The sequence below is a fragment of the Melampsora larici-populina genome (assembly GCF_000204055.1).
Source record: "Melampsora larici-populina 98AG31 unplaced genomic scaffold MELLAscaffold_22, whole genome shotgun sequence".
Lineage (NCBI taxonomy): Eukaryota > Fungi > Basidiomycota > Pucciniomycetes > Pucciniales > Melampsoraceae > Melampsora > Melampsora laricis-populina.
This window is the reverse complement of record NW_006768786.1, coordinates 177,840-190,975: the sequence shown is the minus strand read 5'-3', so window position 1 is coordinate 190,975 and position 13,136 is coordinate 177,840. Positions and strand designations below refer to the sequence as shown.

The window sequence follows — 13,136 nt, the reverse complement described above, 5'->3', positions numbered from 1 at the left end:
GCTGAATCAATTGTATCCTTTCTCTGTGCATCCTTCAATCTCATCCTCCCAATTACCCACTTGTGCACCAACCTGGCAAATGTTTTTTGCCTTTGATGGCCCAATTTGCACAGGTGATTTGCAAGAACAGCTATCTCCCCTGCCTTCTGGTTCAAATCCTGGAATACACCCTCATAGCTCCAGGCACCCCCTGTCTCCTCTCAGCATGTAAATATCCTTGTAGCATGTCAATATGCACACACAGGTCTTTCCTTAGACCCGGTATAGACCCATCAAAGAGGTGACATATGAACAGGCACATCTTGCCCTGATCAACTGCAAGATTGACAGTCAGTTGATCCCAGCTGAAGACAAAGGATTTAACAAATACTTTAAATAAATCACTCTTCACAAAGGGTGCTCAACAACAATGTCAGTCTAAATCTTACTAAAAGAGTTTTGGATTTGTTTAAAAACTCTCTGTGTGTGCTTGTTGATGTGCTACCACGTCAAGGACATTGACATGATGTCTGTATGACTGCCTCCACCAACATGCAGCACTGTTCTGGTCTTGGATGGTTACCTTTACAACTTTGATGGTGTACACACTGTTGCTGTAATCACTCTCAATTGCCCTGTATCACCTTCAACCTTGTCCCCCAAAATTCTAATACATTTGTTTCTGACTAAACTTTCTTTTTTCATCAGGATGTGCTGCATATTACTGTCCAAGCTACTAGTCAAACAACACCATTCAAACATACAAATCTGATCTGAATGAACAAACCCACAAAGCTTTCCAGTTCAGCTGCCACTGTTTCATGACACACTGTCTGGCCAAGGTTTTCACAAATGGTCAGATACTTTGACAGTAAGTCAATCTTGCCAAAACACAGCCACCAAAGAAAACAATTGCACTAATACTTGTTTCCCACCCTGTTTTCCCACAGTTGTTCCAGCTTTTACCTTGTGTATTTATTCAATGTGTCTTGTGGGGATGAGGATGATGTACCTGCACCAACCCTTCTTGCAAAATTACCAGCAGAGACAGATTAGCAATTCACTGTTTAATGGCTAAAGCCAACTCAGCTTGTAGTTGTGTAATTGTTGTATGACACCTTGTTTGCGCACAATAAACAATACAACACAATTGAATCTTTAATCAGATGGATTGCCTTGCAAAAAAGCAAGCATCATAATCAGGCTTGCTCAGTGTGCATACAACCGGTCCTGCTACAAGGCAAAGAGGATTCTGAACAGCTAGGATGGAGGTCAAAAACACACCCAAGAATCCATGCCCTGTCAAAAAGCTAATCATCAGATTGTTTGATCCATTTCAGACATCCAAGCTGTGTTGACCAATGGAATCACCATTGGTCACTGAAAATGCACTGTCACTTTGGAACAAATGTGCATACTTGCACTGGCATGAATTGAGTGTAGCATAGCAACATCTCATTATTAACATAACACGTGTGTGGTAATATGTGCATTGTAGATGATATATTTCTCTTTCTAACATCATGACATCATTTGTTAGGGCCCGTTCAGACACCGCGAGCAGATATGATGTGGCCAAATTTCACACCAAAAAAGTGACATACAGCCACATTGTATCTGGGTCCAATCTCGACCAGATATTCGAAATCAGATCAGCGTTTGGTTCGAATATTTGAGGTCAATATCTGATTGTCAATATCGAGATATTGGTCCACATCGAGATACAGCCTTTTGGCCATATCTGAAGGCTCTATCTTGATGTGCCCCTCCTCCATCTATCTTCTTCGTTCATCTCCTTCTCAACTTCTCATCACCCACACACACCCTTATGTTCTTCGATCCTCACTGCTTTGCTCATCCACCCTCACTCCATAATAGTTTTTACTATTTTGATCATTTTATAATCTCATCTCTGCCTTGTTTAGATATTCTTCTAAAGGATATTGTTCAAGGATCTTATTTGAATAGTTATACTAAACTTTGAAAAATGCTATCAATGATACTTTGATTCAAAAGGTTTGATCAATCTTACCTTTGAGCAGTAGTAGAACTAGAATCAACCGACAATTTGATAACGTAGATTTAGATGATGAAATTATTAAAAGATCAATTTAAAATGTATTTATCAAAGTATATAGATGAAGAAATTGACCAATTAGATTATTAAAGAGATAAGATCGAGTTCAAAAGAAGAATGGATACATCAAATGGAAAGATTACAGTAGGATGAGAACAATGAAGGTCAACAATGATTGTTTCAAAAGTTTGAGTTGAACAAAAAGATACATACAATCTCATGTGGTTGTTACCTAACAGAAATATGATCACCGCAAGGTCAACAGACGTCTTTTGACCTCTTTTGGATCACTGTTTGGCAATCTCAATATCTGAAAGACCAGTATCTCGATGTGCCCCTTGAGATAGGGGCAAATCAAAATTTGGTTTTCAGGTCAGATAATATCTGAAAACAACCCAAACGGGCCCTTAATGTTTGATGATTACATTTACATATAAGACCAACCTATTCTTTGGTACCGCAAACAAAGGCACAACTTGGAGGTGAGTTCCATGATGGTGGTACTAGTTGAGATGGCTAAAAGCATATGCTTCTAACCGGCGCCGCGGGAGGAAAAAACTTTCCACCTTTCCAACAGGTGAAGTTCAGAATTTCCTATTCCCACACCAACAGACTCGACTATCCTGGAACCCAGCACATCCAAATCTTGGTACACAATCCTCAGTTTGGTTCTCTTTTAGATTCAAAAATACCACCCACCCACCCAGCAAGTCAATGGAACGGCTCTTGGTTTTTGCACAGGAGGAAAAGTTTTACCAACCATGCAAAACCAGACCGGCCTGCGGCCCGCCATCCCGTAAGCTTGACTATCTAAATGTCAGAAGATTCGGGCGGGTGGTATATGTGGATCTAGCACATATAACCACTTTTCAGTTTTACTTATGGTTAAAGCCCAAAGAAAACAGTCCCACTCCAAATGGAATTTGTTGTTCTTTTTCTTCATCAAACTTAACAATTGTTTTTCTCAATCTTTCTTTTAGATTGTGATTCATTCGATCATACATCACTCTTAAGTCAAGACTGATATCTGATCCTCATTCTATCCAGATACCTGAATTTCTCTGCATATGGGCTGCCTCCTCCAAATTAAGGGCCCTGAACGGCTCCTCTTGCCCTCAACCATGACTGGGTATGTCCCACCCACAAAATACAACTTGGTTGGTGCTGCCTTGCACAAACATGTATAAGTGACACTTCAAACTTTGGAATTCACATCATATCTCTCCAACCTGACTGTTCACAGCCAACAGAGATGCCTCAGATTTTAAAATCCGAGGTATCCTCGGATGGCAATAGACTCGGACTGTGTGTCTGAGTAATTGATCTGAGGCAATCTCCGGGGCCATAGAAAGCCTCGGATTAATTCCTTGGAAACACAGTCCAAGGAAATGTAGGTCTGAGGATACCTTGGATTGCAAAATCTGAGGTATCTTTGCTGGTAGTGGTTCTAACCAGAGAAATTTGATCTGGAAACTCATTTCTTTCTCATGTACTTGCTTGATTGACGGTGATAAATCTGTCAAGATTTTTTGTTATAAAAGTACTCATTATGATGATATCATAAAATCAAATCAGCTGGCATTTGGTCATAACCAACGGAAAACTTATGTCCTTTATCAGGACACAAAGATGAGCACACAAAATCCAAGAGCGGGTTTGTGACTTGTTTGATTTCCAAAATCTCAGCCTGAAGCCAAGAACTTATGCAAAATTCCATATGTTTCACAAGGACCTCGTAGATGAGAATAAACGGGGGAAGTTGGGTCAATAACCTAGTAAACTCGTCCTCTCTGCGTGGTGGCAGTGCATAGAGCTGTAATGACGGTCTGCGCTCGGGGCTGTAGGCATCACACTTGCGGTGCGGAGTCTCACCAGGGCGGGTTTAGGGTGGTAAGATCCAAGTCTGATCGAAGGGGGATTCTCATAAATTGAAGGCATTGTTTGTGACGATTTTCTTTTCGAAAACTTGAATCCCTGAGCTTGAAGACTCGTCTCAACATCTTAAAAGTCCGTCTGCAATATTTGATTAAAACTCACTCGAACCGAACCTTTCGAGTTTTGGTTATCAAACACTTGATTACCCATCGAAATCAGTATGAAGAAAACAATTTTATTGTGGGGATGGTACTTGATAATTTCATCTAGTAGTTTTTGCAGCCTCATCCCGTCGGGCAGGCAGGTCGACGAAGGGGTCTACATACAAGCGCGACTCAATAAAATAGAATCCATCCGGCCATTTAATGAAGCGGTCCAAAATATCGAATCTAAGGCTAATTCAAGGACTTTGATGCCAAACCCATCTGACAGAACCACTAGAAATCTTGCTGCTTACAAGAGAATGCAAAAGATTCGTGATCTTTATTCCAGCATCATCATGGATCCATTATGCACCATTCCTGAAGAGTTGGAGCGCATGGTTGAGAAAGTTGAAGTCAACTCTCGCATCTTCACCGATGATCTTTACCTTCAACAGAGTATAATCACCGCATTGGATTATTTACAAGAGAGTTATATGAAATTATATGAAAGAGTGTGGACTTTGAGTGTCCTCGATACACTTCAATCTTTGTTGCCGAGAGGGAACCTCAACCCTATCAGAGAAGACCCAAACACAGGTAGCGTTAGTCGAGGCGGATTGGAGCTTTTTTTATTGAAAGGCTTAGGTATGTTAACCTTCAAATACTGTCCTAGATAGGAAAAGCAAGTATTCATTTTATGTTCAGGAATTGACTTTACACCTAGGGTCAATGGTGTCTTGAACGCGAGAACAGAAATGTTTCCAGTAGACGAAGGTGAGTATTTCACTATTCATGAATCGTGTGAATCCCTTCGAAATGTGAAAAGCTGATACGATTGAGACGATTCTAGCTGTGACTGAAGTTCTAGAGCGAGTTGAAGTGATTGAAGACCTCGGGTTCTTCCTTCGATGGACTGGAATAGACTCACCTATACTCATAAGCATACACGACCAACTGCTTCAAAATATGTCTTTGGCTAAACCGGGAATTGCGGATTCATTGATATCCCATTTATTGCGTTTCAAGATTGTTGAAGAAACTACACCTGGAGAAATCAAACGTATATACCAGATAATGCAACATCTACACTCCTTTTATCCAGTTACGAGGCAGCTTGCTATCACAGAAGCTCTGGAGCGAGTCAAGCTGATAATGGACATTAGATTCGGCCTTATCAACTATGCACTATATCCAGAAATGGAAATGAAGATTGAAGAGGTGTACAAAAAATTCATTAAAGTAGAATCTTTGGACGATGCAAATATTTTAAAGTTATTGACATTGCAATGTTTGGAACACATCAGTTTGAAAGCTATTGCCAACGTATGTATCGAACAACTGTGTCATATATTAAAATACTTGGAGAAATCGTACCCGGACTCTCAAGAGCTGGCAATCACTAAGGGTCTCAAGCGAGTCGAGTGGATTTTGAAGATCAGAACGTATCTTAAAGATGCTGAACTACACGAACAAAAAACTCAAATCACAGAATTCTACAAAAAATCACTTCCAACAAGCTCTTTAGACAAGACCAGTAATGTGGAATTAACATTGGAATGTATCCAGCACATTGCCCTCAATATTCCTGGTGACCAAGCCGTCAGATATGTCTATTCAATATTAGGATATCTGGAGGAGTTTTATGAATCTTCCAGACAGCTCATTGAATCTTCGTTATCAACCAATAAACCATTCAGAGCAATTGACCTGTGGGTCAAGTCCCAATCAGAATTACAGCCTCATCTTCAAGCATACTTCAAGAAGGAAGATAAGGACCCTTACATCATGCACCTTTTATTGCCTTTTGAAAGCCTGCACATGGTGGATGTTTCGTATGTCAAGCAATGTTTACTTAAATTGAATGTCCGAGATTCAGTACTCACTTCAGGTAAAGGAGAATTATATGGCCTAGATTTTAAAAATGTGGAGAAATATCATGAAGATCAAGACTTTTTCATTGGAATGATGTATAAATTAAGTCCTTACATTGAAGGACTTGAAGAATACCTGAAAATGCATGTGTGGAAAAATGGTAAGCACTTCTTTCCCTTTCAATAATAATAAAATCTTGGTGATCCATGATAGAAGTCATTCCATCTTGGTACCATGGCAGCTCCATGCACCAGAGCATGTATGTGCATGCTTGCAATTTGTTCAGCCACAAATAAGGTGGAGCTGACATAAATGCAAAAGGCCACTGAGATCCAGAATATATAGTTTTTTTTCATTCTGACTGGATTTCTGATCAAAGTCACCTTGATACTTTTGTAGCAGACAGTGGTCATTATGGATTTTTATCAAGTCTATTACTCTCAGATGAAGATGAAGACTTCAAAGGAAACCTCATTGGTGATAAAAATTATGAACAATGTGCCATTTGTAAAGCTGGATTCTTGAAGTGGCAATCCCTTGTAAAGTTAGAATGTGGGAAGGTACCCCACATGTTTCATGAAGATTGTTTAAATGTAAGTTGATTATCCCCTGACCTACACAATCAATAACACAAACATCATAACACTTTGCTGATATGGTCTGTTTCTCTAATGGTTTCAATTTTTCTGGGTGTGAATTTGAAATACTAACACAGAGTTGGATTGTGACATCTGGTGGCAAGAAGTTCAATTGTCCCACATGTATGAAGCGGACCAAAGCACAGCTTACCCAAGATCAGCACCTGTTCTGGAGGCCACTCAAAGCTCATCATAACATTTCATAAGCTGTGCTGTGTGTTATTTGCTCATGAATAAGCAAACACAGACTCTTATTGAGGTAGAAAAGGAAGTTGTGCACACTTGTTGACACACAAGTGCTACATACTATAGACACAGGGACTTGACTGCTTAGCTTTCATCCAACTATTTTGTTTTGACTCTCCTTGTGATTACAGATTTTCAGACCTTGATAAGCTATGATGTGCTGAAATATTACACATCACAAATACATCCACTGATAATGTTGATCCATTCTCATTCTCTTTTGATTTGTGATTTTTTGATTTCTTCTGAGATGGTTTTATTGTCATTGTCTGGAATGTTCTCGAGTCTTATCTTCAGTTGTCCTCAGTGTAGCTGCTGAAATCATGTTTTTCATTCTAGATCCTTCCATTGAGCCTTCACTCCCTGAAATCAGGTTCAAAGGGACTTAGTCCCATTCCCTCAGTCACTATTGTCCTCTTCTTGTGAGAAGAAAAGCATCCAGAGATCTCCAAAAAAATATCTTCCTGGTGCATCCCCTCAAGAGGGAAATGCAATAGTTTTGCCTTTTTCTTGCACACCTCACTGTCAGACAATATCCAACATCAAGTCTTACAATTTGGCATGCCTAGCTTTCAACCACAAACATTTTGCATCAAGATTTTTAGTAGATAAAAAGGGATCACAATTCAGATAAATCCCATTGTAGATTAAGAAAGACAAATATATTGATCAGCCCAACCAGTATCCAAGGGTATTTGGGGGTGGACCCACCTATTCTCTGGTGTTAGTTAGTTGACCATTTTCAACATGTCAGATCACTCTATTTACCATGTTAATACCATCCCTCCACTTGACTCAATAGAAAATTTGGTAAGAGTCCTTCTGTTCCAGATGGTTCAGAAGTGGTAAAAATAGTTGTTTATATGGACTGAGGATGAGGTAATAGTTGATAGAAATTAACCGTTGAAAAGATTGAATATATTCTTCAAGGTACAAATTTGCTAATAGCCAATTCTAGAAATCAACCTAGAATTGGCATCTGACAAGCATTCTGTGAATTCTATAAATTGAATGCTCTAGAATTTGCAGAATGCTTGTAATGAAGAAAAAAACACTTTACAGAATGCAATTTCTACACTGTCCAGATTTCTGATACTTTACCAAACACGCTCTCAAGTTGAGGAATTGCTTTCTGCTGTCAATGTGTCCACACCAATATGTGCTCACTACTTCACAATCTTATCAAGTTTAGTCAAAGGTTATTTGCCAGAAAGCTGATCAAGGACATGGTACTAGTAGCTTAGAAGGTGAGGTGTCATGAAAGTTCAACAATGAGTTTGTTTGAGAAAGATGAAGAATATGTAGAAGTTCAAAAAAAGGACTTGATGGATTTACCACTGCCAGGTTGAAGGTCTTTTAAACAAAGACAAGATTCAGATTTGGGAAGCCTTACATACTCCTTTGAGGATAGGCTTAGGTTTCAATTCATGATTTATTTCATTCAGTTTACCATTTTACCATTGATCTTTCATCTGATCAATCCAGCTTACCACCCAAAACCACCATGCACACAGCACACCACTGATTATTAACCATCAAACAAACTGTTAAAGGTAAATTTTGCAAATTTGTTCATTTCTGAAGGACGAGTTTCCTGATTTCATTTTTGAATACGGTGAAGATACATAAGATTTATTCTGAGTATGATGATGTTAAACAAATCAGTCAATGATATAACATCTGTGACAAAGTAAGTTTCAAATTGATTGTTTGACAGATTTGATGAAGACAGAGAAGTGTTAATTGATCAATTTATTTTTAGGATTTCAAATCACAAGAAATCATACATAATATTGGTAACAAATTAAATGGATCAAATGTGAATGGTTTCAGGAAGTCAGAAATTGAACCAGAAAGAGGATTTAACTTACTTGACTGGGTGCTTTGCCTGGTACATAAAGATTTCTTTTTTGAACCTGCAGCTGCCTTTAATAAAAGGATATCCTAATAAAATATTTACTTTCCACATATTTTCCTAACCCAATGGATCATGTATGAGCTAAGCTTGAAAGCCACGAGCAATGGTGGCGGGTTCTTCAGCAATTTATTTTTGATCATGATATTTCCGAAATATGCTCACAGCTTGTAGATGTTATCAGGTTGAGCCAAAGTTTCCTTGCCAGCAAGTTGATCAAGGACATGGCAGGTGGGAAGGTGAATATATTTTGCAGATCTTGGTTGTCAAGAGAGGTGTCAACAGGCTTAAGGGTATGAAAACTATACTCAGAATAAAGTTAAACTGTACTACAATTCCAAATCTAAAACCGTTGGTGCCTCTCAGCATATTCGAAATTAAGAACCATCAAAACAGTCATCATCATCAACCAAGACCAACTCACAAGATAATATCAATTCTTTCCACATCGTAAGATTCATTTCGTTCTTGTGATTCATCCTTTGTCATGCAAGTTTATAATCATACTCTAACTCACATTCACCTTTCTATCCTTCAGTAGTCTTACGGTTTACCTTGACGGCCAATTACCCAGATCTCTTTTCTCAATTCACTAGCGAGGACTCTCCTAACGACTCATACCTTTTACATTGTATCAGATTGGCTGCTGGATTGTCAAGAAAGAAAGAATCGCGATAAATTTCCTGCCACGTCACGATCGGACTGGCATATTATCATACGATGAGATTTCGCCGGTCAACCTTCTCGATTCAATTTCTAATCAGTTTATTGTACTTCACTACCTTTGTCAAGTCTTATCAGGTTTTGATCTCAGATACCGTTAGTAGGCTTAATTTTACCATTGATTTGTTCAGTCATTTAACCGTTATTTCAGAAATCTAATTTATGATGTCTTTTTACGTTTGGACATTTTGATAGGATGATGTCAGACAGGGTAGGTAACATTTGTCTTGTGATCGAATCATCAATCGTATCTCGAGAAGCGAAGTTCACCCGATCGCTGATGTTTTCTTATCGCTTCTTTCATCATTGTAACGGATGGTACCTTTCTCACGCTATATCCTGGATAATCACCAACAGTCTGTTCTGGAATGTGGCAGAAATTTGCCGGGTCTCGGGAACCTTATATTGAGAGTGAGTCTTCGGAACCTCGCTCAAAAGCTACTCAATTGGAACACCTTTGAAATTTGTACAGATTTTGAATTTTAGAAGTATAGTGATCCTAACCCAACTTTCACTTAGTTTTATTTGGTCCTGCATCTAAAGGTCAATTAGCATTAGTCATTTATGAATGGGCAGATGCAAAATATTTGGGAATGGATGAGTCCGATCCGAAAACACCCAATACCTGGAGCAGCAATGTCAGTTTTTTCTAGCATATAACATTTTACTTCACATCTGACATGCATTTGTCATCGATAGCGAACATATGTCTGCACACTTGATGCTGTCAGTCGTCGATTATGTACCTCCGAACACCTGGGTGAATTTATTGTTGCACCTCTACCAGCTGGGGTTACTAAAGAGTCAACTAGTATATGGACTAAAAGTGTTAAGCTTACACCTCAAAGTGCTTCTGATATGGCTTCAACAAAGAAGGAGAGTATGGCCATTGGACCCTGGCGATATAATGTGACTAAAACTGGATATTGTGAGTAATTTTGTTAACAAGAAGCGAAGGTTTACTATCAGTCCCAAAGAATTCGGCCTATAAAGTTTGATTTGGTGGTGATAGCTCCAAACTCTGTGATGGAGTAATAACGGAAAATCATTGTCGAATCGAATCCACTGACCTAGCAATTTTTGTTTGAATTTCCGTCAGATTGTGTGGGAGCTGTTCCATTGACTGCCGGTGCAACTCCAAATGACACTACTACGACCTACACGTCTTACACTGGTGTGGTAGACTTTCAAAACGTGTTCAAAGGCAACTTGCCCGCTGGCGAATATCCCAAAGTGGCTGTCAGTGTTTCAAAACCTTTTCATTGATATGGTGACATGATCTAGCTAAAGTTTTCCAGAGGTTGCCTTTTGTTATTCATCATAGTTCTATGCAGCGCTCACATTGATTTACGTTCTTGTTGGTATGCTATGGACATACAATTGTTACAGACATCGTACAGAGATTTTGCCCGTTCAGGTTCGCTCTCATTATAAATGGAAAAAAGGTCCATGAAAGAGTCTGACTTTGTTGTATTTCCAACATCATCTTCAGCATTACATCTCGGCTAGTATTGGATTTCTAGTAGTAGAGTTAGCAAGTGTTTCGGGTTACTATAAATATGTCAATGATGTTGGCGCCCCCACGGTTACACACGCTCTGTTAGTCCTCGGTACGCTATCCCCAATATTCATTATACAGACTGATGAGATTATACATCATTGCTTATTCCGCTTTTTGCTTTGTCAGTCTCAATCCTCAGCGCAGCAAGGAATGCCATGTCATTCTTTATGCTCCTCATCGTATCCTTAGGCTATAGTATTGTAAAAGACTCTCTCGGATCGATGATGATACGGATACGTCTTTTGGCGGCTGCTCATTTTGTATTTGGTGTGGTGTTAGTACTATTCTTGGTTCACAGCTTAGGAAAGGTCAACACATTGGTCTTACATTCGCTCTCTTTACTTTTCTTCTCTTAGCTACGCTATTGGAATGGCAACGTTTCCCTTTGAATCAGCTGGACTTTGGATCTTTTTCATGGTCTTCCCTTTGGCATTTACATTGACTGGATTTATGATGTGGATCATGGCAGCATTATCTCAAAGTTCGGATCCTTTCATCTACTTATTGTCTAATCACACCTTTCCTCCTTTTTGATCTGATCATGAATAACCTCTTCAAACACGCAGCTATTCAGGATCTCGAGAGCCGCAAGCAAACCTACAAGAAGCAGAGTACGCCATTAATTATCCTTTTCAGTCTTGATCCGTGGCAATCTAAGAGGTTTACTAACGTATATCGCTCCAACCCAGTGTTTGTGAGATTACATCGAATCCTTATCGCCGCCGCTGTGGTTATTATCCTCTTCTTTTTGGTTTCCTCGATCTCCTTCTCCAATCGACTTCAAGAAGATTACGCACCCGAAACATGGCGAACACGATGGTTCATCTTAGATGGATGGCTTGCACTCCTTTATATTGTCTGTTTTATTTCCGTTGCATTCTTATGGAGACCAACGGCTCGTAACAGGTATTTAGCAATGAGTGATGAATTAGCACAAGATGAACAAGGTGCAGATGATTATGATGATCGTAGAAGAAGTGGAATGGGTGGAGATGATGATGAGAATGGTAAAGAATGGGTTTCACATGAAGATGGTGGTGATGCTGTTCCTTTGCAATTAAGAAGAGTTGGAAATGAAACTGTTGTGGTTTGTCATACTTTTTTATCTTTTCATATTAAGCATCATCTAGACGTAGTTCCCAAACTAATCAACATCGGAATATTTGTGTGAATCCTTTGACAGTTTGATATCGGAGATGATGAAGATGAAGCAGATCAACGTACAAAAAGAAGATCAAGTGATGGAAGTGAAGAAGCTCAACCATTACGTAGGACAGCTTCAACTGAAAGACCACCTGATTATAGATAAACCATCACTTCTTATCCTCCTATATAATTCGGTTTGATCACTCTAATCTAAACTAATTGAAATTTGGGAGAATCCAAAAGATTACAGAAGGGATTTATGGAATGGATAAGATCAGATTGTTTGTATTTCTTTTTTTGTTTGTTTTGTCTTTATGCTTGAGTAGATTTGGTTTTGGTTTTGGTTGTTTTAAGAAAGAAAGAAAGAAAAAAGTGATTAAATGCAGATTATAAAGAGATTTTGTGTCACTTTTTATTAATTGAAAGTGATTTTTATGGAAATGCATAAAAGAAAGAAAAACTTATTATGTAGTTGAAAATGATTTAAAATCTGAACAGTTGAAAATGGAGCAAGTAAATAATAAAAGAAACAAAGATTTGATTTCTTTAATTATCATTCAACACTGACAAATTATCATAAGATCTCGTATCATAAATAGATTACAAATTGTAGTGAGAAGAGACATTTTCTATTAGCTTTTGTGGGGATATGGGTTCAGAAGTTTTTGTTAAAGAAACCTACACAAACTTTGATTAATTGTTTTATAAATTTTAACGCGATGAAGTCCTGTCTTTATACTTCTTTGTGTTCATCCCAATCACATCCAGCCATGAATTGCCCCAGCCTGTTGGACTTACTTCACATCGCGAGCATCTTGGAGAACAAGTTGAAGTCTGTAAGGATGTATGAGTGATTGGGTTGCTCGTATTTGTAATTTAGTGATCAAGTTGGGTCGCAAGGTTTAGTGCTATATATACGTGACCCGACCCTGAGACAAGCCAGCCGCTGCTTCACCCTCAA

General features: G+C 38.8%; 2 protein-coding genes across 2 annotated transcripts; both read left to right on the top strand.

The window, feature by feature from the left end:
* Positions 1-4,343: 4,343 nt before the first annotated feature.
* On the top strand, positions 4,344-6,780 carry MELLADRAFT_87613 (uncharacterized protein; the record flags this gene model as incomplete). The annotated part of the gene is made up of 7 exons (XM_007410922.1): positions 4,344-4,719; positions 4,780-4,848; positions 4,925-5,397; positions 5,440-6,106; positions 6,160-6,205; positions 6,326-6,539; positions 6,664-6,780. 7 exons carry the CDS (start codon positions 4,344-4,346, stop codon positions 6,778-6,780), a joined length of 1,962 nt encoding a protein of 653 aa, XP_007410984.1.
* A 2,685-nt stretch (positions 6,781-9,465) lies between these two features.
* MELLADRAFT_87612 (uncharacterized protein) lies at positions 9,466-12,338 on the top strand (the record flags this gene model as incomplete). Its single annotated transcript, XM_007410923.1, has 13 exons — positions 9,466-9,564; positions 9,664-9,679; positions 9,826-9,879; positions 9,988-10,106; positions 10,168-10,396; positions 10,568-10,707; positions 10,793-10,885; positions 10,961-11,078; positions 11,156-11,303; positions 11,386-11,510; positions 11,596-11,640; positions 11,719-12,116; positions 12,213-12,338. The coding sequence occupies 13 exons, from the start codon at positions 9,466-9,468 to the stop codon at positions 12,336-12,338; spliced, it is 1,710 nt and encodes a 569-aa protein (XP_007410985.1).
* Between the last annotated feature and the right edge of the window lie 798 nt (positions 12,339-13,136).